General features: G+C 43.1%; 2 protein-coding genes and 1 long non-coding RNA gene across 5 annotated transcripts in view; 1 reads left to right on the forward strand and 2 right to left on the reverse strand.

The window, feature by feature from the left end:
• Positions 1-8,298, reverse strand: part of sdccag8 (SHH signaling and ciliogenesis regulator sdccag8) — a 67,866-nt gene extending 59,568 nt beyond the window's left edge. Inside the window, exons 1-7 of the mRNA XM_069539113.1 lie at positions 8,284-8,298; positions 7,300-7,436; positions 6,868-7,006; positions 6,577-6,720; positions 6,120-6,254; positions 5,295-5,408; positions 4,706-4,848 (exon numbers count right to left, since the gene is read on the reverse strand). Of these exons, the coding sequence (XP_069395214.1) occupies positions 4,706-4,848; positions 5,295-5,408; positions 6,120-6,254; positions 6,577-6,720; positions 6,868-7,006; positions 7,300-7,436; positions 8,284-8,298 (827 nt within the window). The remainder of the gene's footprint in view (positions 1-4,705; positions 4,849-5,294; positions 5,409-6,119; positions 6,255-6,576; positions 6,721-6,867; positions 7,007-7,299; positions 7,437-8,283) is intronic.
• A 4,077-nt stretch (positions 8,299-12,375) lies between these two features.
• Positions 12,376-24,719, reverse strand: tnfaip3 (tumor necrosis factor, alpha-induced protein 3). Of its 3 annotated transcripts, XM_069538424.1 has the most exons (10): positions 24,323-24,602; positions 23,764-23,958; positions 22,339-22,747; positions 18,566-18,756; positions 18,124-18,265; positions 17,585-17,755; positions 17,124-17,304; positions 15,916-16,913; positions 15,526-15,731; positions 12,376-15,329 (listed from the first exon to the last, which is right to left on the reverse strand). In XM_069538424.1, exons 3-10 carry the CDS (start codon positions 22,643-22,645, stop codon positions 15,054-15,056), a joined length of 2,472 nt encoding a protein of 823 aa, XP_069394525.1. In that variant the 5' UTR covers positions 22,646-22,747; positions 23,764-23,958; positions 24,323-24,602; the 3' UTR covers positions 12,376-15,053. The 3 variants fall into 3 exon arrangements, with proteins under 3 accessions (XP_069394525.1, XP_019951053.2, XP_019951058.2); XM_020095494.2 differs by lacking the exon at positions 23,764-23,958 and having other exon boundaries at positions 24,016-24,719; XM_020095499.2 differs by lacking the exon at positions 23,764-23,958 and having other exon boundaries at positions 24,323-24,615.
• Positions 22,481-24,495, forward strand: LOC138413620 (uncharacterized). Its single transcript, XR_011246018.1, has 2 exons — positions 22,481-22,951; positions 23,032-24,495. It is a non-coding gene; the product is annotated as an uncharacterized lncRNA (long non-coding RNA).
• Positions 24,720-27,512: the final 2,793 nt, after the last annotated feature.

The raw sequence follows: 27,512 nt of genomic DNA on the forward strand, positions 1-27,512 counted from the left end.
ATTAGTTGTGCTAAGCAGCCCCTCCCCTGCCAACCATGGTGCCATCTGCTACCCAACAACATGGCTGCCGACCAGGCACGCAAACACACACACGCAAACACACAAATACACACAGCAAGCCTCATACCTGGCACTGCCCCGCTGCTGTCACACAGAGACACACACATCAAACTTCAGAGACACAGGTGTAGCCCAGAGGTATCAACACTTAACATTAGCACAAAGGCATGCACGCAAACTCCTCTAATTGCACGCTCACAAACGAGTCAACACACACACACACACACACACACACAACGCACGGCACTTCAAGCATGTGTTCATGATGCAGGAAAAGTCACACACACAGTTGCTGTAGAGGTTGTGTGACAGTGGTGAGGCTGTTAATGCCAGGTAGAAAGAAAGATGCAGTGCTTGAGCTCTCGCTGGCAGCGGTTGAAGGTTCATTATGGCCCCCGCCTCTCCTGAGTGACTGCAGCCCGCGTGGCGCCCCGGCCCTTTTATTCCGGGCCGTGATTGGACAAGGGCCTCCCGCCGAGTTGGTTTGCAGCAGTTTTGTAGAGCCCAGATTTCACTCGCTGCTCAAAGCGAGCCTCTGGCGGGACGCGGCATCTGCTGCCTCACCTTCCTCATTTACACTTCTCCGCCCTCACACACACACACACAGTTCTGTTCACCGCCTTTCCAGACCTTGATATCACCATGTACAACTGAGGGGGGGGGGGCGTACAGAGAACTAAATGGAGGTACAGAGAGAGAGCAGCAACGTGACATGTTTAATAGAGTTTGGGGAAGTCTAAGTTTAAGAAACTCAGGAACTCTATCTTCACTTCTATTTCTGTATATCACCTTACCTGTCTTATTATTTATTATATTGATATGTACAGAATACATCATCTCACACCATTTTCTCGTAGTGTTGGACCCATTTTGTACTGCCATGTTTATACCTCGTCTCTTGTTGTACCCCCTGAATACCTGTCTCTGGATCCAAACCATGATCCAAACCCACACTAGTGACGTTCAGCAGCAGTTCTCCTTGCTGGCCAAGGCCACGCCTCTTATTCCTTCCTGTCAGATTCACGCACACTCCTCAAAGGCAAACTGACAGTGTTTTCCCGTGGCCTACCTAAACTCAATCCACTGAGGTTTTTCTTCCAAAGGTCACAGAAGCTTCAGTCCAAGCCCATAACACTGCCACTGACTGAAAACGCCTATTCAAGTTTCATTGCATCAGATCTGTCTGCCAACCTCACCGCCTCCAGATCAAAGTCACTACCGGGGGGGATTTTTGGCTGAAAGCATCTGCTGTTCATGATATAGAGACACAGACCAAATTATACGGACAGTCATGTTCAGGCATTTTCTGGCCCAGCAATCTATATTTAGGAGTTCTAGGTGACAAAGTGAAGAAAGCTTATTCACTGACGGACTTTCAGTTCCAGGTCCGTCCACAGCTCTAAGCAAGTGGCTTCAGGAATAAGGATACTTGATTTCATGGGGATAACAGAAGTGGTGGAAGATTTGGGGCCTTGCAGATTCGACTCATCCCAAACACAAAGCTGGCACACTGGCCTCAACTAACCATGGATACTCTAACGCATGCAAACACATATCTATCTATACATGCCATGTGTTGAAGCGAAAGTTATGCTGGGCAGAGTTCACTGTGGCCATCGGGATCTATGATCATATCATAGAGAAGAAAGAAGGCCAGGAGATGAGGAAAGAAGAAAAGAAAGAAAGTGAAGAAGACAGAAGCAAACAAACAGAACAAACTTGGTAAAGCCCACTGCTGGGCTGGGGCTGGATTGTGTGTGTGTGTGTGTCAATGTGAACAGAGTGGCGGGGATTAGGACAGATCCTGGGCTGTCCAACTCACAGCTGGCTGATGATCCAATCCTGGAGCACAGCACAGCGCACCAGCCGCCATGGGACCCACGGATGCCGTGCATGCATCTGTGTATGTGTGCATTTGTGTGTATAGGCATGTGGATTCGACTGATGTGCATATCAGCGTGCACATTTGCAGTCATGCAGTTGTACAAACAAGTGTGTGTGTGTTTCTCAGAAAGGAAGGTAGGGCTATCAGAAATCAAACAGAGGCTGTCTGTGCTTCATGTCCCCTGTTTGAAGATGGGCTGTGATCATTTGGGCCACGAGAGGAGCACAGAATGAAAGAGGGGAGTGAGCAAGTTGCAAAGAGAGAATCAAAGAGCTGCCTTCGAAGGCTGGTCATACAAATGCCTTCCAGGCTCGCTACTGTGAATCTCACACTCTCTAAGAACACACACAAACACGGCTACACAAAACCGGCCCACTGCAAAATACAAAGACTCATGCATGGCTCTGTCGAGGGCAAACAGAGGCATGACTACTAATAAACTACATGTAGAGTCTGCATAACCCCAGAGGGTCCACAGATGGACAGGAAGAGAGCGGAAGAGGCAGAGGTAGACAGAGGGAGGGGACAATCGCTTGAGGTTTATTTGTGAAGGCTGGAGCCGCATGAAAAGCAATAGAGAACATGACAAGTGATGAAGAAGTAAAATACCAAAAAGGGTGAAAAAACGCAGTGCTGGCCTGAGGAGAGGAAAAGGCTGTGACCAAATGTAAGACGGTGTGTGTGTGTGTGTGTGTGTGTGTGTGTGTGTGTGTGTGTGTATGCAGCGCTCCAATTGTGTTTTGCTTCCAAGTTGTGTTTGATGCCCTCCTTCATCTGCATGTAGCTAAGAAAAATACTGCTTATTATATGTTAACACTTGGCAGGATAGATAGAAGTAGATGGATGGAAAGAATTCATGAGCTCCTATAAAATGCCAGATTTGGGAAAACAATCCTGCAGCTTGACTGTGATGAGAACAGAAAACTAAATCCTAAGCATGTCCTCAACAGCCCTTTCTCTGATTCAGTTTTCACCACGCTGAGCAACTCATGTAATGAGGAAAATAATATTAAGTGAACTAGTGATGACCAGTAGCTGCTCTAAAGCTAAAGATGTCATTTGTGTGTAATTTATGTAAAAGGCATCAGCACACTTCAAGTAAAGTGCTTGTCAGATAATATAATATAAATCTCAACTCTTCTCACTATGCTTACATTAATCTATTCCTAAATACAACCCGCACTTAAAAGTAGTTCTTTAAAAATAGAATAAATACCTGCAGGCTATTTTTATTATCTCCTATTTAACTTCATCAGTATCTACTGATTTTCACATTAACACATTCATCACTACAGGTTATTGATTCTTCTCACTTTGAACTGTTACATTTACAAATTGAATTCATATCAAAAGTGGCTTTTACTGCTAATAACCAAAATTGAATTTAATGGCCGCATGCTCAGCCAAGTCAACAGCTGTCAAACATCCCGTTTGCATCTGCGGACAGATAAAACTATGAACTCTCTCATGCACATACACCCGCACACATGGCAGTAAAATGGTTTAGTCCAGTGGCTCCTCTAGCACAGGTCAAAGTCATCATGTTGCCATATTAATATGCATGTCATTCTCCACAGCTGGCTGCAAAATATGCACACACACAGACACACAAACACACACAGCCCTTGCTTCATCCCTTAAACACACGACGGGCCGCCATGCAGCCAGCGTGTTCGCCCTGGCCAGCTGACAGAAAAACTCACTTAAACACAGATCAGAGCCAGGAGCAGCAGTGGACAAACTGCATTGGACATACCACCAGGCTGACAGACACATTAAAACAAGTACACAACCCCACACACACACTATCCTGCCTCCTGCAGCCTTTAGCACCACAGGACACCGCTGCCACATCTGTGCCCATCTCAGACACCTTGGCTGTGGGCAGCAGGGGTGAGAGAGTGCCCTGGGCGGCTGGCATGGGCTGGCATGGCCCTGTGAGTGGATGGTGTGGAAGGGAATAGCAGCCAGTGGATGGATGGAGGGAAGGAGAAGGGGGGAATACAGGAGGGCAGGAGAGGTTAAGAGATAATGGAAAATAGAGAATAAGCAAAGAGAGGATGATACTAATAAAGATAAGGACAGTGAGGGTAAACATGGAGAACAGCAAAGTTATATGAAAACAAAAGAGCTGCATGTAGAAAAGATAGAAAAAGAGAACAGAGGGAATGATAGAGGGAGACGGGAAAAATGGGATAGAAAGAATCAGAAATAGAAAGAAAGATGAGATAGGAGATGGAGGTGGGGGGTGGGGGGCAGCCGGTAGCGCCCGTCGTGAGAATGGGTACAGGGCACTGGCAGGTGGCTCTGAGGCCAGGCTGTCCAGTCACCATCAGCCACACCGTTCTGTGTGTATATATGTGTGTGTTTATGTGTGTGTGCGCGCCAGGGACAGAAGAAAGACTCAGGCGCCATTTTGGCTCTGCTGGAGCTGTTGCTGGGCTGGACACCGGCCTAGTGGCACAGAGCAAGCAGTGTGTGTGTGTTGCATTATGTTGTGGCATGCTTAACAGGATTAGAGGTGACCTGGTGAGGTCCAGTTGGTACCGGGACCATGGCACAGCAGCGGGCATGTGTGTTTATGTGTATGTGGTTTGTATAATAGGATTAGCTGTTACCTGGTGCGGTACAGTTGGTGTGCTGGTCTGAACTGGACTAGACTGGGCTGAGCTGGGCAGAAGCTGGGCAGAGGGGAGCGTCGTGTGTGTGTGTGTGTGTGTGTATGAGTGTGGTGGCATGTATAATAGGATTAGGTCCTACCTGGTGAGGTGCAGTTGGCGCTGGGCCTTTGCCAGCTCTTCTGATAGGCTCAGGGCTTTGTCCTGCCATTGGCTCCTGTCCTTTTGGACCACCCCCAGATGCTTCCGACAGCCAACCAGCTCTGCACTCAGCTTTCGCACTTCCTGTCCCGCAGAGATGGAGGAAAGAAGGGAAGAGGGGGTGGGGAACTCTTTCACAACAATCCACCTTATGCCCTCAAACACGCACAATGTCAGAGGCTGATTACAACCTCATGTAAAGGTCAACAAGGGCGTGATTTAAATATTAATAAACTATAATTTGAAATATTAGAGTAAATCATATCTTTATTGCATATATTTTACATCATTGGAAAAAAAAAAAAGGAATTATCTTGCTGACGTAATCATTTCCACATGACAACCTGGATAATTGATGCTTTCAAATTATTTGGGATAGTATTAAAAGTTTGGATATAATATTTGAGGGCATCTTGATGCATCTCAAACCTCAGTACAGCTTCCTTAAAAAAGCAGCATCAACTTAACTGTTCATTTGTTAATATAAAATCAACTAACAAATCTGCAGACAGATACAAATTCAGACTTACCAATGCACCCTTTTCTATCTGACTGCTGGTCTTGATGTTGAGCTCGCTGAGCTCTCCCTCTGTATCTTTCTTCATCTTGAACTGGGTGAGTCGATATTGCAGGTCCGAATACACCTAGAGATGATTATCAACGCGTATCACTTCCTGTCCCTTCCTTCATCATTTGCAGATTTCAGGTTAATGATTTTCTCGAGGCAAAAGTTCCCTGAGCTAAACACAGAATGTTACAATACTGATCTATTTGGCTACTTTTACCATAGATATTACACATTCATTCACTATGTGCCACCTTTATTTTTATAACTGATCATAAACCAAAAAAATAAAAGCACTTAATGGTTGTGATATAAGCTTGTGACCAAGAAATAATAAATCAGGGCCAACTATGGAACAGAAACTAAACCTGACATTTTTAACACTTCCCCTTGGTATCAGATTTGCTGAAATGCAACTTTCAGTTAAAGCCAAATAATAAAACTTCTTTATGTTTTATGCATGTTGAGTTGATCCTCACGGTCCTTCGTGAAAACAAATCTTGACTTTGATAAAACTTTGCTACCATCTAGTGGATTAATAGTGGCATTACAAGTAGACAACACAAACCGCAACCGAGTATCAGGGCTGATCTTTACCCCTTGTTCCTTCAAAACTATAGCCAACATTTTAAGTACTGGTCTAGCAGCATTTCAACCTCTCACTTCAGCCGTTTTATACTAAATCTGTAAGATGTTAATTCAAAGTACTCGGTGGAAACTAGGGGCAACCTACGTCCCAATGAAATCTAAGGATACATGTTCACTTAATGCTTTCTTGAACACACTGTACCTCGGCATGGTCTTCTTCCTGATCTTTAAGATTGCGACAAGTGTTTTCCGGCTGATTGGTCAGTGAGCTCTTGTCTCTGTGAGCTCTGTCCAGCTGCCCATCTAACACGGCAACATGCTGGGTGAGGCTGCACACCTGGTACACAGTGTTTATATTAATATTTCACATCATATCTGTGTATTCATATATGTGATCAATACATGAACCCAAGAAAGTTAAGAGCAACAAATAGTAATCAATAAACAAGCAAATAACAAAACTCTATTTTTTAAATTCTGTTTTTTTTTTATTTTATTTAAGTAGTTTGTTTTTTAAAAGGATTAAAGTATGAGGGTCAACTTTTTTCTTTTTTGCACTTATATTGAAGTATAGTTCAGTATTTCAAAGTAAGCTGAACTTTGAATTGGATTAACATCCTTCGTTCTCTATGCACAAAATGTGAGTGGGTATGATTTACTTTCTTTGCCAGCTCCTCTGTCTGTTTGCCGGCCTCAGCATGGCCTCCCTCTTTGGCCTCAGCCTTCAAGACTTGCACTTTTTGTTCCAGCTGTTGCCTCTGTTGAGCTAACTTCCTGGACAGCTGCTCACAAAGCTCCACCACCTGCATACACACGACCAAGGTTTGACAGAGGTAACCAGTAGGAAGGGGAAACACAAGTTTAGAGGGCAACCTAAGAGGAATTTCTTTGGTTATTAAAAACGCTTTTTAAGTGAGCACGGCAGGAATGGTGTGTGTATGTGTACTGACCCGTTGTGTGTTCAGATTTGATACTTCTTCCATCTCAACAGCCTTTTTGGCCTTGAGAATGGCCGACCACTCCTTCTCTTGTGCCTTCTGTTGACTAGCCCTCGAGGCACGCAGAGCCACCAGCAGCTCATCACGCTCTCTGGAATATCAAACAAAAATGCATGACCAGCATTAAACACAACACAAGTGTTTTTTTTATTTTTTTGTATTAAACTGTCTTTGTACATGATGTTTTCTTATTTCCAATAACTATTACAAGTAGATGATCATATTAAAAATATTAAAAATTAACTCTCAGCAAGTCAAAATGCAAAATTACGACAATGACAAAACTGCATCGTACAATAAGGTCATCATACTGTACATTTACAACTTTAACTACAAAGAATTATGACTAAATGTAATTGTGTGTTTGTGTGTGTTACCACTGACTTTGTGAGCCTGTCAATAGCATGGACATTCAGATTTGTGTGATTCCCAGCCAGCACAGCTTCGTGCTCTGCACACCTAAAACACAATCCTGCCACACGGGGGGTTCCATCAACTGAATTCCCAAATAAATATGTTCGCTACTTAATATCCAGTTTTATTGGTTTTCATCTGAAAAAAATGTTTTAGGGGTTTAATTAACGTTTAAGCATTGTATTTTATTGTGTTATCTGAACTGCATTCCTTCTGGTATTTCCATGTGCATATATTTAGCAGATAAATCAAAACTAACAATACTAGCTATAGTATATACTAGTTTCAATTTATGTGCAAAATTAGAATTTTTTTCCCCTTCACTTGTCTTTAGTCTAACAGCTTTAAGTCTCTTAGTAGAGACAATTTCAAGGTGTTGGCCTAAAGTGTTTTATATTACAAATGCTATGTCAGTCGTACTCTCGATTCCACGGAACAGTCTGTGACTCCTAAATGAAAGTACAAGTGAACTTCAAAGATAAAGCCAACAGCCGGTGAGGGTCAAAGTGCCAGAACAGGCTGGTTTATTAAAAGGTTGATTAACAGTTGCTACAGTGGTGTGGCACACCAATCAACAGGCTGGTGCACTGGAAGTATGACATCGATGGGTAACAAACACTACACACACATTAAACTCTTTTCTCCAACAGAAAACACCAACAGTACTACAAGTGCCACAGCAAACCACAAATGATAACCACAAAACAACAAGTAAACTCCCACTGCACCAGCCACTCCTGTCACTGCGGGCCAGCAACTGCTACAGCACTAAAACAATAAAAAGGCAGATTAACACTTTGCTTCACATATGAAAATACATGAAATTAAATATAACATAAACTGCAACCAGCACTTTGCTTGTAAAACGAACCCAGCACATGTAATTTTCAGTCTAACACAGTTTAAAAGTAAACTACTCCTGGACCGTTATGACCCTTTACAAAAGAGACTAACTGTTGGTAGACCCATACTCTGTAATAAAACCACTCCAACACCTTCTACATTAACAACATTCACACATTTCTAATCAGAACAAAACGTTTGCTCACCAAGAGGACACGTGCACAGGCGCACTCACCGGAGCAGAACGATGCTGACACACCTGAGCTCAATCAGCCTCTTCACTGCTGAGGCGCGCTCCCCTTGATTTGCTAGATTGGGCCTGGGTCCTAGAGTTTGATTTAGGTTTTGATCATCTGTTGTATGGCACTTTCAGCAATGGAGTGTGTTTTTTGCCATCTTATCTCAAATAACCACACATTTACATATTGTATGAGCCCATTAAATGTTTCCATTTTTTGTTGAAGCCACTGATTTTGCTTGTCAAGTAAATTTTCAGGCAGTGGTGAATTCACCAGTGACTCATGGTGTTCTTTAGCTTCATCACAGATTGATTAACTGCACTTGATTTGCATTGTCCTTTGATTTCATGAGCTCTTTCAGCTTTTGCTTTCATTTATTTGCTTGTTTGCATCTGAAGTTTCTTGTTTTCTGGAAATTTACTATGAACATTTCAAGGCCTGTGGCAGTGTGTTTAATAAGCATTGTTACTTCACAACATCGCCCTCTTGTGACAGAACATCAGACTTGACACTTGATCAATGTCCCTTTTAAGACTTGTGACTTGATCCAGGAAGAAAGCCCTGTTTCAAACAGGTGATATCTTTGTGAGCTTGCAGGAGGATTCAGCCGTTTTACAATACAGCCTACTATATAAAGTTGGTTTGTTGTTTACTGAGACAGTTGTGAATGACAGGAACGAGAGTTCTGTGAGTTATGTGCTGCTCTGTTCCTGGTCTGGTGAGAACTGTGTGGCCTTCCACTTCCTGTCACCTATGTCTCTACTAAACAATATGAGTCATTGATGCTTCAGTGTATAAGAAGAATATTTTACTGCTGGTTGTTTGGCAGATTGTTTTAATTACATAGCTTGATGATAGTTTACTGTTGTTTTCTTCACTGGTTCCCAACCTGTGGCTCCGTCCCCTCCAAAGGGTCACAAGAAGAGGGCCCGGTGACGCGTACTCACTGAGGTACCCGAATCAGCGCGAACAAGGAGGTGAATGAAACATCAGCTTCTTGTGTCAAGACAAATCGCACTGTGGCTTCACGTAGAGTTTTGGTGAACTTTGACCTGCGATACTTTGACCTTGGCCTTTGTGTGACTGAACCCTAAATCTGAGGGGAAATTAAATGATTAATGTCAAATAAAAGAAGATCAGGAAATAGGGAATGTTTACATTTAGAGGTTGGTACTTTTTAAATGATTCTTCTGCTGCTTTTGGAATGGAAAAACATAAATACTAATGTGTCTTATATGTGAACAGCAAAATGAGTTTGTAGAAAGAGAATTCTTTATATCCCTAATTAAAGAACCTGGAACAGAATGTAAAAATAGTTTTCTGACAGCATTGTTTTTGTTATTGTTTTGCCAACTGCATAGAAACTGGTGTGACACTTGGCACCAGCTCCACCTTAAGAATAAAAAGCTCATGGTATCTCAGGCATGTTTCTGACAAGGGAGTTTCTGTGCCGCCCATTAGACAAATAATCAAAACAGAGATCAAATGGCCAACATGTAATTATTTTAAAGATCTTAGTAATTTTAATTCTCCTCTGTAGATCTGATAAAACTGCTGTGGATCCCCATGAGGGAAGTGCTGCTGCAACAGAGAATATTATGCTGATAATTAAAACATCTAGTTATTATTGTAATTAAACTAGTTGCTGGATAACAAAACTGCAGAAAGTAAAGAGTCGTGTAGCGACAGGGTCAAAGATGAATAATATATTGTAACAGTTTGAATCATCTGTTTCTGTATGTTAAATAAAACCTTCTTGTTCATAACATGTATATACTATTTGTGTGCTATATATCTATTGATAAATATTCCTTTATTTAGAAATACTGCTTCACTCTATTACAACTGAGAAAAAATGATCTTATGACGAAGGCCACAAGATGTGGCTGAAATCTGGACTTCTCAATCATTTTCATGCTCAACATGTCTTTATAAGTTATCAATACATTTATACATAGATTAAAAACTGGTTAATGTGTAATTATTAAATATTATTACTAGCTTTATATACTTAATAACCATATAAAATGATTCCTTAATTGGTAATTAATTGTTTGCTCACTATGCAACACTAAAATTGTTCTTGTATCTGCTTACAACTACACAAGTGTTATAAATATGTTTCATGTACTTCTTAGGAAATGTAATAAATAGAAACAATAATCAAAAGTACCTGACATTTCTCATTCTGTCTAAGTGATAAAGTTTGAACATATTTCATTTAGTGGAAAATGTTAATAATCTAAGATCTGAGACACACTGTGTATATGGAGGATATTTTGTTTCCACTTAAATGTGAAAGTTCCCTGCAGAAATGTCCCCAACTTGTGTGTAATACTGTTCAGTGGAAGGTTTTTATCTCACCTCTATGTTTGTTGCTGCTTGCAAATAGGGTTAGACAAAGGTAACCATGGATACGCCCTCTTCCTATTGCACAAGAACAGATTACTTCCTTTCCGATGACTCTACCCCGTACTTTTGATTTTTGCGACATTTAAGATTTCAACAGAAAAGGCGGTGAGTCAGACTTCGGTGGGCTCATTCATTTTATGTTGAAATCCAGATTGACATTTTCATTCACAGTTTTAAGCGACAGCTCAAACAGACTCTGGGTTTTTGTTTCTTTGTGTAAATATGAGTTTGCTATCTTTAAAATATTCCACAGATATTATGGTGAACACTTTACTGTACAATTCACCATGTCACCGCATTGATAGAGATTACATATTCCCCTCATCAAGGCTGCATTACAAAAGAAGACATAAGGCCTCAGACTCCCACCAGCCCTGAAACAGCACATTTAAAAAAAGATTGTGCACGACTAAACCACCAGTGTAAATTTCTGGATTCAAACAAACTGAATTTAGAAAATTGAAAATTCAATTATTGATATATCTGTTTCTGGCCTGTGAAGTGTGTTTTTTTTTTTTGCATCTGATATATTGCATTTGACCTTTTTTTTTTTTCATTTGATCTTGTGAACAGTTTCCACCATGAGATAATTATTGAATTTTTAAAAAGTCCGATTTCATCTACGTCTCCCAGTTTTTAGATTATGCATCTTTTCTTGGACGCACTTCTGCATTTCATTTTAAACAACAGCATTTCTTGTAAACGTTAGATATCTGCAAGCTTTTTAACCATAGATCTTTAGTAATGAAAATAGGTCACTTCAGTGAAGCTCTCACACACCAAGTCAATCTGTAATTGTCTGCAAAGTTGTGCTTGGGGAGTGTTTGCACACTGGGGTATTTCCAAGAAACCACATAAGCCTACATATATCTGACTGTGGTAAAGGCCCACGCACATACGACTCTGCAGTCCCACGCATGTTAAATGTCACCTCTGCCCTGCCACATATATTTATATATATATAAAACCCCCTCCCATTGCATGATCTGCTCCTCCTGAGTAAGCTGTGTGAGGGTGGGGGTTCACACTTATTTTATTTTTAAAAACATGACACTTATAAAAGCCTTGAAAGAACAGATTAGAGATTTTAAAAAAGCACCTAAGAAAAACATAGTTTGATCTTTCAGTTGAGGAAATGTGAAACAATAAAAAACTAAATAAGAGGTGGAGAGAACAAAAACAGAAAGAAAAAACACTGCTAGCCCAGTTAAGCGTAGGAAGGTGGTGCATGCTGCATCTACACGAGGCCTCAAGGGTTGGTACCTGTACTTCCTACACCCGTGATGGATTTGGTGCCAAAAGTGAGCGGCTGCTTTTCAGCAAAAACTGATTTAGGCAATGCACAGCACAGCAGAGAGGCAATGCTGTAATGAGAGTGCAATGTTGAAATCTGACAAAAACACATACACCCAACCAAACTGCATGTGCAAGTGCATGAAGGGAAGCACACATTGTGTCCCATATACACAGTGTAGAGACCACTTTTATAAGGTCAGTGTTTATATTAGAAGTACACACAAAATAACAACAGACAAGAACCACAGGAGACAGATTTCAGATTTCTTAATAAAAATAATTCATTTCAGGACGACATATAAATAATTATTGAATCACACAATACAGATATCTTGATATGAATAAATACTTAACAAATTAAATCAGGCTTTTTTCATACAATACCCTATTGAAAGGTCACACAGAGAAACTTCCACACCGTTTGCATGTTTTTGTTACACCTTCTGCTCTTACGCGGATGCTCCTCCTACTGTTGGAATGTCCCTAAGCGAGTCGCAGTACCATTCCTAAATGCCTCAGCAGCTTAGACAAGTCATGTGCAACTTACGTGATCATCTCCCAGTCAAGCTCCGCCAGAGCCCCAAAACCTTATTAAGGGGTACTGATGAGCTGACCACTAATTGGCCTTTAATTGATTAAGGTTTGTCTAGAGGTGATTAAAGCACACAGAGATCTACGTACAGGCTGTCAACACGTGGGCCGGCTCGACAGCTTTAGATACAGTTGAATGAAAAGGCAGACCAAGAGCCTGTTTGTCTACGCATATCTAACTAGAGCCACAGATGGACATCTGCCTATTGCAGCTGAGTTCTTCAGCAGAAGTATGAGGGGAATAACTCTTCGACTTCACATTGCATTTGATTAACTTTTAAAGAAAGGTTATCTCTGTAGGTACATAGGTCTTCATATTGAGATAAAATAGACACAGAAAGATGGGGGACTTCAGCATAAGCAAGCTTGACGAGCTCTAATCTGTTGTTACACAGGACTGGAGATGTCTATCTGTGGCACTCTTTATTAGTTCAGAATGGTCCAGGCTGGCCATTTTTAAGGAGGTAACAACAACTGTTTGGCGATTGATGGCACATGTTTTTTGTTTTTTTTTGGCAGAAACAAAACTAAGTATATCAAAATACAATTCAAAATTTCCAAAAAACAAATTAAAAACAAAAATAAACAACAAACAGGAATGTCAGTTTTGCGTATTCCAGACGCACAAATGCGTGCATTATGTGTGTGTGTTGGAGATGAGGCATCGGGTTAGAGGGTCCTACAATGTGGACCGAGATCCATATTCACAAAAGCATTTTATAGGTGGGGGCACTGATCCAGGATCACTGATCAGGCCCCTCTGGTCCATAAATTTTTTTAATCACTACTTAAAGGCAAAACTTGTCGAGGATCAGCCCCAATACTGTGCTGTCGTAGCAGCAGCACAAAACACATTCAGATAAACAAGATAAGCCAAAGCAGGCGATGGGATGCTCTCTGAAGTTTTAAACTTGTCGCCTTGGCTCATCCAGTGGGGTGGAGCAAGAGAGGGATGGATTCTGGTTTTGTCAGAACTACCTCTGGCAGGGGTGGGGCACATACAATCTCTCAGAGCTGTGTTTATATGTGCAGTGTGTGTGTATGTGTGTGTATGGTAAGGTGAATAATCATCCAGACTGCACTGGCCATTGTGTTCTCTGTTCTCTCTATAGTTGGCAATCCCCATTTACACAGGACTGGAACCACAACATTTGCATGTGTAGATATGTGTGCGTGTGTCTATTCTAGGTGCTTGAGTTGTCCATAAACAGGAAAACAATGTCCAAGGCAACAGATCTGTTTTGGACGAGAAGAGGGGGAAATAAGAGGAAGGAAAGCAGGAATAGAAAGAGAATGAGTCCTGTCTCTACTGTGTTCTCTGTCTTCTGTCCGCTGACACCGCCAGCATGTTGGCTACAATGGAGAGGCTTGTATTTCTGTACATGTAGCACCAGAACTAGCAGGGGCCTGCCCTGTCTGTCTTGCACTGTTTGGACTCAGGATCTGTTCTTACTTTACATATCACACAACTCACAATGATAACTTCATTAACAGAGAAGTAACAATACTGAGGTTAATTTAACTCAAAATATAAACTAACACTTCTATTCATTGACTAATGGCAGAAAAATAATTCTTTAAAATTTGACAATATTGATTGCAAGAGCCTTTTTTTGGCAAATCTACTGTGGAAGGACATAAATGGATGATTTTGGAAAAGTAAGCTAAACAGTGGTGAATAACTTTTTGTTTCATGTCTAGAACTTCACTTACTTTGCTTTGGCCCAGTTCTGATCACTTCTTCTAACTACTTCCACAGATCTGTTGCTGGGGTCCCCCCCCCAACTACTGCATCCCTCACTCTACAGAGCAAATGCTAGACAGACAGGCACAGACAGATACACAGATGGGTTAAGACAGACGGACAGTCGGACAGACAGTCAGACAGACATAGGGGTATAAATCCTTGGCTGTGGTCTAGAAAGCAATGTCAGATGCTTCTTGTTATGTCGACATACAATCATTTTGTCCGGCACGACCTCTAAATACATATTGTACACAAGCATTAAGTCAGTTGCTTTGACATGTAGCCAAACCTCTCACCGTGTAGGTGCACAGGGCACATCAGATGATAATAATTGCACAAAGAGGTATTCTGGAGGCCATGTCTACTGCGAACACACACACACTCACTCCCCCCCACGTACACACATTCTCTCTTCACATTCTACATGGGGGGTTTGATTTTCAGGCCATAAGGTTACTAGTTAGTCACTAGCTAGTTAGTTAGTTGGTTAGTTAGTATCAGAGGTGCATTGACTGGCATGGGGCGCCCAGAGCTGGGCAGCGGCTCTAGCGTGCTAGCAATGTGTCGTCATCGTTGTTGCGTGCATGGGTATGTGGTCAGCCGCGGTAAATCTGTTTGAAGTGGTCGCACTCGTTGCAGTAGCCCTGTTTCTCTTGGTTGGCGTAGTGGTCACAGCCCTGCGTCCGACACCGCTGCTTAGACTTTTCCTTGGGCGCCTGCGCCCGTCGGCCCACCTCTCTGCCCTGGCCTCGTGTGTGGCACTCTGGGCAAAGGTCTGTGCAACCGGGGGACACGTTACTGCAGCCGCTCCGCCGGCACTGAGTCTGGGTCTGGGATTGCTGCGAAGATCTGGGTTTAACTGCTCGGTCACGCTTTTTGTACAGAGAGAGAGGAGGGGAGGGAAAAAAAGAAAGAGATGAGGGGTCAGTTGGCAGCTGTTGATCAGCTGAATACTGTGAAAGTTGAAAATAGGAGAGAATCACAGAAAACAAAGCAAAGGAGGAATAACACAAAGGTTAAGTACAGTGCATCAAGAGAGACAGCAGGACTGTGTGGCAGCTCCCCTACCATGACTAAAGGAGGGGAGTGTGGTGTGCGATGTGCCACTTGGTTGAGCCGTGTGCTTTGCTCTTTGACGTAGCACTTGTCGCAGTAGCCCTCCAGCATTGCCTTGCCAACCGCACCACAACCAGGCCCACGACACCTGGTGGCATTCTGGAAGCCTGCCTCCAAACCATGCCGGCTCTGGGCCGGGGCAGGGGGAGGTGTCATGTCTGAAACAGAGAGTGGCCCACATTAGCAATGTCCTGTATGATATAATATTGAAGTTAAGAAAAGAAGAAATCCGAACTTAACATAAACTAATTGACAGATTGACAGACAACAATATTTTTCAAAAGAAAATGTATTGTTCATTAATGAGACTGAGAACTCTTTGATTTTGATTTCAGGACTTACGGTGGTTGGTCTGATAGTCTACGTAGCAAATAGTGCAGAAACCCAACTTCTCTGGTGTTCCAAAGAATTGGCAACCAGATCTTTTACAAGGCCGTGCCAGAGGGGCCTGCCAGGCTGAGGTGTGTCCTGGTGTTATGGTTAGGCACGGCCGCTCAGAGTCCCTGGCCTGGCTCCAAGCTGAAGAAGAGGCCTCAGTTCTTGGGTTGCTCTGCTGTGGCTCTCCCCTCTCTGGAGGCTGCTGTTTCTGCATGCAGGGCGGACACAGGCCATTGAATATCCTGAACGCCTCCTGTCTACACATGCTGCATCGCTCTGTCTCTGTCTCACAGCCCCCCCACTGGGTCCAGCCGGAGCCCTGGGCCGGGTGGGGAACTGTAGGCCCCCCATTGGGGCCTGGGAGTCCTGTGGCAGCCGTTCCAGCTCCAGGGGCTCCTTGGTTCTGTGTGGAGTTGAAGCAGCGCTCACAAAGTCCATCATGCTCTACGCTAAGAGTGAAGAGGCAGCCGGGTGTCTTGCACTTCATGGCATGAGTTTCACTGTACAGGCTGAGGCTGGGGGCGGTGGGTGGTGCTGAGCGAGGGCTGGATATCACCACCCCTCTCCCAGACGAGGAGGATGGGGGGCTGCTGCTTCGAGCCCCTCTAGAGTTCACCTCGGTCTCTGATCCCCCCATTACACCGACCCCACCTTGTACCCCTCCTCCCTTGGCCTGTATCACCCCTTCTATCCTCGCTCCTCCACCGGTGGTGGCCTGTCGCTTCTCAAAGCATTCGTGGCAATGAGGTTGCGTGTCTACAGAGACGTAGAAGGTGCATCGTGGTGTGGCACAGCGGATTTCGATGAGGGAGAGCTGGGAGACGGAAAAGGGTGGTGGGCGCTGTGGCTGGGCAGCCCATGCCTGCTCCTTGTCCTCCTGCCAGCGCTGGTACTCGTGGTTGACGAGCTGCAGGTAGTCCTCCATCAGGTTCATGTCTTCAGGAAGATTGCCCTCGTCCAGCCTTCGGACAGAGACACACAAAGTGGTTCTTTACTTCATTCAGTCTTTCTTTACTATTATTATCATACAAATATATAACGATATATAGCTCTCATCAGCTGCAACATGCAAAACTACCTTTGACATTATGGCCGACCTCTGGGACTTTATTGTTTTGCTTTTTCTCTTCCATTTGTCAATTCATAGGACGAAGCTAACAGTCTTTATATACCTTGCAGCGTTGATGATCCGTAGAACATCGTAGCCCAAGCCTATGACGGGGATCTCTATCAGGAACAGGTAGTCTTTGAGAAGTCTCTCTTTCTGCTGCTGCTCTTTCTCCATCAGGAAGTGAACCTTCAGCTCCTCGAAGTCCCCCCGTCCTGGGTTGATCAGTGGCACAGCTCGGATCTCTGGGAAATACAGACCAAGACATTGCATTGAAATAAGAATATGAGCAAACCTCATAACAAGCGTCTGTGTTTTTCCATTTGGAATCAGCTACATAACACCAGTCTCACCTTTTCCACTGGTCAAAAAACTCATGAAAACCTATGAACATCTGTTTTTTGTTTGATATGGGACTGGACACAGCCAGCATTAACTCCCTGGTCAAATGACTCCACAGTGATGAAAACTTGACACCTGGGTGAGCGCGCTACTTTGTGTGAAACAGGTATTAGTGCTTCCTACCTGGACCACTGTCTTTGATGGTGATGAGGGGTGCAAAGTGCTGGGAGTCATAGCCAAGCACTATTGGGTATTTGTAGCACTCTGTGGGTGGCCAGTGCAGCGGCAGATAAATCCCACCCACATTCAGAGGAGAGATGGAGGAGCCAGATTTCATACTCCTGACCACCTGGTCTGTTGGAAGAACAGAGATTTAAGAGTCACTAGTTATTTCAAGAAAGTCCAAGAACAACTTGTTTTTAATGCACATTTCTTTGGATGTATTGTCTGCATGTTCCTTAGGGAAATCAAACTTTGGAAGGTTTTTTAAATGTATCCTCCTATCCTAAATGTTACTTTTCAACCACAACATCCACTCTACATCTGCAAACCAAAGTTGATGGGAGGTGATGCAGTGGAATCAAACAGCATGAAAACTTAAAAAAAAATAAAATAAAAATGTTGAGGCTCTAAAGCTGAGTATATACCATCTCTATTCTACATACAGGACCAATGAGGGCCAACAAGGAGCTATATACATAGAGAAGGTAGAAGGTGACTACCTGCAATGACGATGATGGGTCTGCGGAGAATGTTGGAGAGGACGAAGATGTGAATGTCCTCCAGAGAGTCAAACTGGAGGCCGTTGCTACTGGAGATGGGAGAGGCCATCTTCACAATCTTTTCCCACTCCTCCTCCCAGTTCTGGGACAGAGCACACAAACACATTAACACAAAAAAACTTAGGACACAAACTTGTACAAACCTATGGAGTGATTTTATTCATATTTGTTTCATTAAACAAGATATTTTTTTAGGTTGGAAAATAAAAAGAAAGAAGTATGGGTACAAAATATATTTGCAGGTTACAGAAATTATGCAAAAGACAAATGTCCTGTCTCGCTAGATCACAGGACCTCTTTTATAAACTGAGGCTTCTGCTAAACAAAATAATGCAAAGTAATGCAAAAGACTTTTAACATGGAACTCGTCTAGTCTTCATACCATGGTGGTGTATCGGAGTCCGGTCTGGGTGAACTCCTGGGACTGGAGCAGCTCTGCCTGGAAGCGAGCTCTAAAGCCACCAGTGTCCGTCTCTTTCAAAACACCATGGAGGGCTTTCCGAAGCACAAGGTCTGTGTCCTGGACGCCCAGCATGTACTGAGAGGCTGCGTGGAGCAAACAGTTCCCGTCTCCTAGAGACACGAAGGAGGAACACAAACAATATTAGCACAACGATTAGCTAGTTTTATACATGGGAGGCAAACTTCTACAATTATATAGCAGGACATGCATGTGCAAATTAAATATGTGCACAGCATATACAACAGACAATTACAGTGTGCACACACACACACAAGTGCAACAAAGGTCTGGGGATTTCCAGGCTGCTTGTCACAGTATCTGGTGTCTAGACTATTATATGACCCTCACATGTCTGAAAGTATGCACACACTACAGACAAAGCTCAACTTCTACCCAGCTGGCCTGAGAATTGTGGTCCTTAATTCACCTAAAATACATTTGTGAAATATTAAATGTCACTTCTTTATTATCCTAATCTGCCAGGAGTATCTCCATAATTTGTGTTGGCTGGTCTCGTGTCAAATAAAACTACTCCCTCTATATTCTTCAAACCGTCCTGAGAGATAAAGAGTTGGTTTCTCAAAGGGCATTTGTGTGTGTGTGAGAGAGCATGAGTGACTAAAAACCCTGCAATTTCATTATTCTCCAATGGCCGCTCCGGGTCTTTTTCTCGTTGTGAAACAGAAGAGCCCATGTTTGTCAATGTGTGCAGCTCTGAAAAAAAAACTCAGCTGCACACTAAACACAGGAATTTCCCTGTTCTAACTTCTGCCTTTTGTGCGTATGTTCCCCTCCTATGATCCCTACGCATCAGAGCTACTCAGCTGGTCCTGGACTTTCCACAGGGGTGTGGCTTGGACAGGATGGAATCTTATCTTTTTAACTACGGCTATCAAAACCGAATGACAGCTGTGATTACAGAGGGCTGAGATAACATCTGAGACTATGCAAAAAGACTTTGTTAAGTGCACTCGTGCATAAAATTCTCTTTATCTTTATGATATTGCTCTGTTCACTGATATTTAACCTGCAACAGTTCACACGCACATGATGCAAACAGACCTTCCAGGTCAAGAAAACCCTAATCTAAGAGTTGTTCATGTTACAAAAGAGAACATTGGTTATAAGTTATTTGACAACAGTTTTAAACCATGGTTGATGTCGTGCCATCGTCCAAACTGTGATCACGTCCCTCAAAATAACATCACCTGTGCTGCAAGGTGACCGTAATGTGATACACAGATACACATCCAGGAAATCCCACTGTTCTTTGAGAAAAATAACACATGCACTTCTATTTCAGACTAGCTCTAGCTCTTTTTGCATTTCAGCACTCTTGCATCACTCCCAACAAAAAATATAAAATGCACGACACTCTGGTGAGAAAAGGCATCATTTCAACAGAGACACACACAGGTGAAAAAAAACTAGGCGCTAACACACTTGTGCAATCACTTCCCTTTTGTGCACAAAAACACACAGACTTCTGACCCTGAATTAAGCTGCCTGACGACTGAGAATGAAAGACGGTCTGCTGGTCCCATCAGTCTAAATATAGACGCTTCCTCTGTGGCAAGCTGGGATACTTCCTGAAAACAGTTGCATAGGACCAGACCCTCATCCATTTGCCATCCAGGTGATGGAAGTGAGCAATGTTGTGCGCATTCCGTGCTTTGTCTGAAAGCTACGTATTAAACAAGTCCTGGCAATGACTAGCTTTGCTACTATTCTGAAAAGAACAAGAGTGCATCTGGCCAAACAATCTGGATTCTACGTGACGAAGACAAACCTAAAATATGAACTGAAAACAGTGGCCATGTGTGTCCTCTCTGCGAATACAAGTATTGTAGACTCAGTGTATTCTAGCTGGACAAATTCTGCCTGTTGGGGACACATGACAGACATGGGATGCTGCTTGGGAAAAACCCTTGCATGCATCTAGACATTCAACACAGATGACACACTGAATTTCAATTATGCATTTCTTCAGTGAGTGGAAAAGTTAAACGAAGCCAGAAAAAGGATGTGACTCTTTTTTCCAGGGAGTGAGCGTCCTAAAGAGGATGTCTGATTTTGGGACTGGATTGAAAATATTATATTATCTTTATTCATATAGATGAAGGGTTGAGGACAAGATTTTGTGATTAAGGTTGAATTAAGGTCCCAGATGGTGTTAAAACTCAGAGAAGATTGATTAATATGACCTACACTTGCTGGACGTTCATTGACGGACTTCTGTTCTCCCACGTTCTGTGTGTGTGTGTGTGTGTTGAGCTCCAGTGACTCAGCAGCAGTCAGTCCTTTGTGTGTGTGTTATCCGTCCTATGCTCAAAGTCACGTCTGGGTCCTTCAGAGTTAGACACTCCAGCTCTAGATTCTGTCTCATCTTTCTGACATCATCTCTGCAAGCCAGGAAATTCCATCCTGGTTACTGGTAACAGAAGTCAGAAGAGTTTGTCACCAGTTCAGGGGTCTTTCAGAAGAGGAACCATGATGAGGGTTACAGTAACTCCGACAGTAATTACTAACTTCATGGGCCCCTTGCAAACAGTTTCACTCTTTATGAAAGACATGCACAAGGACATAGGAACAAAATACAGAACAAGTTCCTCATCCGGTTACTTTTCAAAGCAAATTACGAGATGCGATTGCTATGAAAATTTGTAACTGCAACCGCAAAGCGCTTCTAATGAGAAAGAAAGATACTTTGGAAACTCACAGGATTAAGACCAACTTAACACCACTTTATTTCTGCTTTCTTCTTCTGCTATGGCTGACGTTTCCCTTATAAATCTGTTTTTTCCGCTCATCTAAATATCCTGACATGACATGTGTTTAAACTTAGGGTCGGCAGATAAGGGTCGGAAGAGACAATGAGACACAGTTTGATTTTGTCAAATTTGATTTGACGATGGCTGCTGAGCGCTGATCCATCTGATGGTCACAAAGGCAGCGACGTAAACCTACATCAGTCTGGCAGGTGGGGATGCCGAGGTAAAAGGATTTGAGATGTTTTAAGATCCTCTGACATTCACACCTACACAGAACAAAGGGGACAAACCCCAAAGGTTGTAAAAATGAAAAACTGTGGAAAGAGCTAAGCCTGAAACATCATTAACAGTAAATAATAGATATGTGACGCCAGAGAATTTCCAAGTACAGAGCTGTATAAGGTATGAGGTAATCAAGCCCATGTCTAAATGTTTGCCTGCCCAGGGATGTTCCCTCGTTGCGACCTCCACGAAACAGAAAACATGACTTGGCAAAGGGCTGACTGCCCTTAAACACTCAGCTCAGTAGAATGAAAAGGGGGCTAAATGAATGTAAGTGAAATGGAACCTGTGTCACTCAATTGTTGTCACTTACAGTAACCGTGCTTGTGAGTAATGACATCTGAGAATTTGCATTGCACATCTCCTGTGTCATAGAAAGTGAAACAACCTTTTTTTTTTAAACTCTCCCCTGGGCTGAACACCATACTTCTTGAAATCAAGTTTGCATTTGCATTTAAGTTTGACATCAGCTGCCACCAGGTTCCCCTACAAGACAAACCACAAATCCCAAAAACTTCACTTGAGTGCTCAGAACTTCCTGGAGTTTCACACCAAAGTTAGAAAACCAAAAAAAATCGGGTTTACTGCAGACTTCAGACACCAGCTCCATGCCTAAACATCCGTAAATATCGTTCTTACCATTGGTGCGTAACGGCACCATCTTCTTCACCTCCCGGCACCAGTTGAGCTTCTTCTCCTGCTCCAGAGAGGCCTGCATGGCTCGGTCCAAGATGGCAGCCTGCACCACCTCCCTGAAGGCCTGCGGGAAGTGGTTCATGGCGATCATCTCCAGAGTGTACCTGTGCATACCCCGCAGGTGGTGCATCAGGCCGCCACTGGTCGCCGGCTTCACCACGTCATTGGGTACTCGCTGACGGATCTTCACCGCCTTCAGCAGGTTGGAGACAAACAGGAATTTGGGGAGGAAGTTTTGACCCTGCGACATGGCGGACAGGTGGCCCGGTGGATGGAAGGAGGGGGACGAAGAGGAGCGAGGAACAAGGAGAAGAGAAGGAGGCAGCACCAACCGCAGATGACCGCGTGGAAACTGGATGGAGAGGAGGGGAGAAGGGGATATTTTATTTCAAAGTAGTGCACAGTAGAAAAGAACACAGCAGACTGGTGGGAAATTTTCAGTGGAGAGTCCCCTTCCTTATTAATTGAGACTCAAGACACAACTTAATTTACAGTTTGTTCGGGAAATCACCCAACGCACAGGATCATCCCACTGCGGAGGCTGCTGGAGAATCTGGTGGGCCAAACACAATAAAGTACACAAAGAACCCTTTTCATCCTTGTTAGTTGTTTTAATTCTCTCTTTCATATCAACAGGGTTTGAGAGTTCCCCCCCCAACAGGGCTTCTTAGTGTCCCACTGAGCTCAAAGCCCTCCAACAACAGAACTGGTGTTTTCCAGACTTCAACCTAAGGCCACCCAGGGCTTCCCAGGCTGCGATAAAGGTCACACCGACTGCCCCAAGGCCTCTTCCTCTAGAAGTCAGCATGGATTCAGTGTTTGTTGAAAATAAAGACAAGACAGGGAATTGTTTGACACATATCAATACCTGTGCCATAGCCAATACTATACTGGTCTCAATAACTGTTTGAGGAAGATAGAAGTTTATTTTTTACGATCTAAAATAAAATCCTATTCTATCCCATTTAAAAATGTGTAACACTTCCAATTAACAACTGTTTTATGTTTTCTTGACACAAGCAGCTATAAAATAACTTTATCTGAATAAACTATAAATGTAAAGTTTCCTGGTTTGAGTTGGGAAGTTCAGTTTGAATGATAAACTAAAACCACTAAGAACATGAGGTGTTGCTTAACTACTGGAATACTTTTCACACTACAGTAACCTTTCCTTTGGATGGTACGTGAGGGTATGAAGGTTCAGAACCACTCTATTAAAAAAGGCACATTTCACTCAAAATGGAGAAACAGTCAGCACAGCAACAGCTCACAGGAAGTGGAAAGTAATGGTCAGCATGTAGGCCTGGAGTTTTGCTGACTTTCTTCTTCTTTCACTTGCAGTAACATCCTCTCGGCAGACATTAATACCTGGATACGTGTCTTCCTGTGGCCTCTGGAGCCTTTCGCTGCCCAAACAGCAGCAGCAGGTGCAACAACAGACACTAGGCCAAAAGCTCCAGGGCTCCTCGGTCACATGAGGGACCGCACACCAAACACCTGGAGGACCCGCTGAAGGCCCCTGCTTTGGTTGAAGTGCCACCGGAGGAGTTTAGGTGTCGGAGGCTGCACACAAACACAATAACAGCGCACGTCCAGTTACGTAACTCCAATGACAACTACCTCCGAGACAATGTGGCGACGAAGCGCGTCTCGCTCCGCGGGGACCGACAGCGTGTCGGCGGCGGCACCCGACGCTACACTCGACCGTCGGAGGGGGCGATCCGCCGGAGGGTGACGTCTTTGTAAACAATGGCTGTCGTGAGGGAGGCTCCGAGCTTCCTCCACGTCCCCCGGCCACACGTTCGTAACATTCAAGGCCCCGGACGACGCTGGCAGCCGCCGAGTCTCAGCCTCCCTGTTTTCACGGTGTCCACATGTGGAGGACAGGGGGGGAGGGAGAGGAGGAGGAGGAGGACGGCCGCCTTACCTGTGTAATATGTCGGGGTAATAACAAAGCCCTCCCGGATGCTCGGGCTAGTCCTCCACTTCACTCAGCCTCACCGCTGCGGTCCACGGCGCCATTCAACCCGCTCGTCCCCTCGGTACCAGCTCGAGCCCGGAGCCCTCGCAGGTTGCGAAGCGTTTCAAAGCAGCACGCATGTCCGCCACCGATAGTTTTTCTTTTTTAAGGAAACAACCCAAGGGGATTTCCAATCGGGGACTTTCCGTCCATCCATTTTCCCATCTCTCTCTCTCTCTCTCTCTCTCTCTCTCTCTCTCTCTCTGTGTGTGTGTGTGTGTGTGTCACAACCGGGTGCAGTTGCAGCCCCCTGCCGCCAGGGGCGTTGTCTTCACAAAGCAGCGTCACAGACTGGTCGCGTCATTCTGTGTCATCTGTGAGTTCATGATGGTGTGTTTTCACTGGGAGGAGGAGGAGGAGGAGGAGGAGGAGGAAGAGAGGGGGGGGGGGGGTTCTCCTGTCTAACACTTTCTGCACGGTGTCTGGCTCAAGGGCACCTCAGAAGCAGATGTGGACTCTGCTGCAAAGCCCGATGCAGAGGTGCTTCTCCCTCTAAATGTTTTAAACTATTATTTATTGTGTACATTCAGGTGCATTAAGTTAGTAAAATATATGTAGCAGTATAACAACCATGGACAATTACAGAGTACTTCATGAACTCATTTTGACTAAGATAATAAAAGTAAAGGGTCAATAAAGTCATATAGAGTAAAATGAATAATGATGACCAACACAGTTGTTTTGAGAGACAATTTCTTTTCTTTCTTTTTTTAATGCTTGCCTGAACAGAAAACTCTCCTGGAAAAGTGTAGGCATTAATTCTCTTAAATTAGATTCAAACCTTCATGTTTCCATAGTGAATGGAAACGAACCTGAACAGCCCACAGAGAAATATCTGACTTTGGTCACATTCTGTCGCATGTTCTGCAATTTACTGGTTTTTCATTGTTAAAGTTCACACTCCTTGTACATGTAAAGACAAAATGCACAGCATCCAACATCCAGCTCTTAGATAAATTAAAGTCACTTTTAATTTCTTTCTAAATGTTCATGTTGCATTTACAACTTTTCATGAAGCCCATGTAAACACTTGAATTTCTTTTGAAATGTGCGACATACAGATGAACTCGAACTTTACATGTGTCAAATCACAAATGCTCTTGTGCACCTGTGGGAGGTAATGCTTGTCAGGGTGTGTTACCAGTGACAGACGGAAGAACCCCCTGGTCGTGGTTGAGGTCAGAGATAAGAAGTTGGTTTGGCTGTTTCCAATGAATGGAAGTCAATGCAAATTCCTAATAAGGATAGCTGCACAAACCTGTGTGTGATTGTGTCACTGTATATTATTAATAACATTACGATAGTTGCACTGCTGATTATGTTTAACTTGATAATTTGTTGCTGTAATTTTTTTTATTATTTGTTTATTAACACAGGCAATCGGTCATTTTCAATTCTTCCAAATAGATGAATCAGTCAATTGATTTGTCTTTTCTTTGATAAGAATGTTACTTATATAATCACATAATCTTTTCAAACAATCTAAACTTATTGTAATTTGTTAACCAAGAATCTATCTTCCCATTTAAATAAATCATACAAACCCCCTGACCTGGTTCAATCCGTGCTTTCAATTTTCTGTTCCCTTCCCTGTGGAAAGACTCCTCATTATGTGTCGGGCCCCAGACACTGAAAACCACAGTCAGATTCCAACCTGCTCATGTGAAGAACAGAAACCGAATCACCTGACGGCTTGATTCCTGAGGGAAGAGATCACTTTTACCTTTAGTTCAAAAACAGGAACAAGGCCCTCGACCCAGCGTTTACATTCGGCATGTACTGTGTTTAAAGTTGAACAAGCACGATGTCACATGTACAGATTTCACAAATGCCCACATGACCCAACATAATATCTTCTGACTTCTTTGCTTGAACTCTTCAGATCCTACATTGTTACCTACTGATGAGGCTCATTAAAAAAGCTGATGATTTAATTGTGCAAACTTGTTACGGGCTCCTCGCAGGATCACGCGATGCTAAGTCACAGGTCGGGATGGTCAGTACCAACTGGTTGTGGAAGCGGTGAAAGTAAAACACCCCAGTCAACAGCACAATGGAAAACCCAGAACTTATCTATACATCTCGCTCCATCAGTTCCAAATCAGCAGGTGGTTAAACATGAGGGGTTTGCTGCACATGAGAAGGACACACACAAGGCAAAAAATATCACCTGCCCTCATTACAGGCCCCTCATCTGACCTACATACCACACCGCAGCCTACAGGCCTGTCTGACTGACACTGTGAACGTCCTCACAAACTCTGAACTGATTTGTATCAGTTTAGATAGATTAAAAAGTGATAAGTTTCCCTTTAAACAGTAGAACATCCCCTGACAGGCCACATTTTAATCAGTGTAACTAAGTACATTTACTGTGCTGAACCACTGGAGTTAAAGTACTTTTAAAAAATGTTACACACACATAATAGGAGAAAACTTGTGTAGATGTATACATCTCAACTGTCTACTCAATCATTGTGTCATTACACATTAATCGCACAAAGCACTCCACATAATGTATATCCATCACATAACTTGATTTTTATATTGCTATGTTTATACCTACGTTTGCTCTTTCACCTCATTCTCAGGAGCTCTGTGACATTTCAATTTCCCTACGGGGATTGATAAAGTATTTCTGATATTTGATTGTGATTCAGATTGTGACCTAATCTATAACAAAACATTAACAACACCCTCTAACTGAGCTGAGAGTATTCAAATAAACTAAATAGGTAAACTCCCAATTCTGGTACAAGAATGATAAAAATGGAATAAAAGACATTTGTATCAATAATAATAAACAGAAACAGATTATGAGGTGCTTTGAGCTCTGTCATTACTTTTGCTGTTGGTGCCCATTTTTTAGTAAATATGTCTGTTTCTGCTGTAGTCTCGCTGTAATTTACTCCATAATAAAGACACAGTTACTGTAATACATAGAAATATTTTTTTTTTACTCCATTATATTTATTTGACAGCTAAAGTACAAGTTAAGATTTCACATATACTCTTATAAGATATGATGCATTATTTAAAATAATAAAGATAAAACATTACAGTGCCACCTTTACTCAAGATATATATGAATACTATG

The sequence above is a fragment of the Paralichthys olivaceus genome, chromosome 14 (assembly GCF_024713975.1).
Source record: "Paralichthys olivaceus isolate ysfri-2021 chromosome 14, ASM2471397v2, whole genome shotgun sequence".
Classification (NCBI taxonomy): domain Eukaryota; kingdom Metazoa; phylum Chordata; class Actinopteri; order Pleuronectiformes; family Paralichthyidae; genus Paralichthys; species Paralichthys olivaceus.

Coding starts and splice junctions, on each gene's coding strand:
- tnfaip3 (XM_020095494.2), bottom strand. CDS start 22,645: ATGTCGCAGGGTCAAAACTTCCTCCCCAAATTCCTGTTTGTCTCCAAC. Junction 18,266..18,565: donor GACTCCGATACACCACCATG/GTATGAAGACTA, acceptor GCTCTGTCCCAG/AACTGGGAGGAGGAGTGGGA. Junction 16,914..17,123: donor CGGATCATCAACGCTGCAAG/GTATATAAAGAC, acceptor CTCTGTCCGAAG/GCTGGACGAGGGCAATCTTC.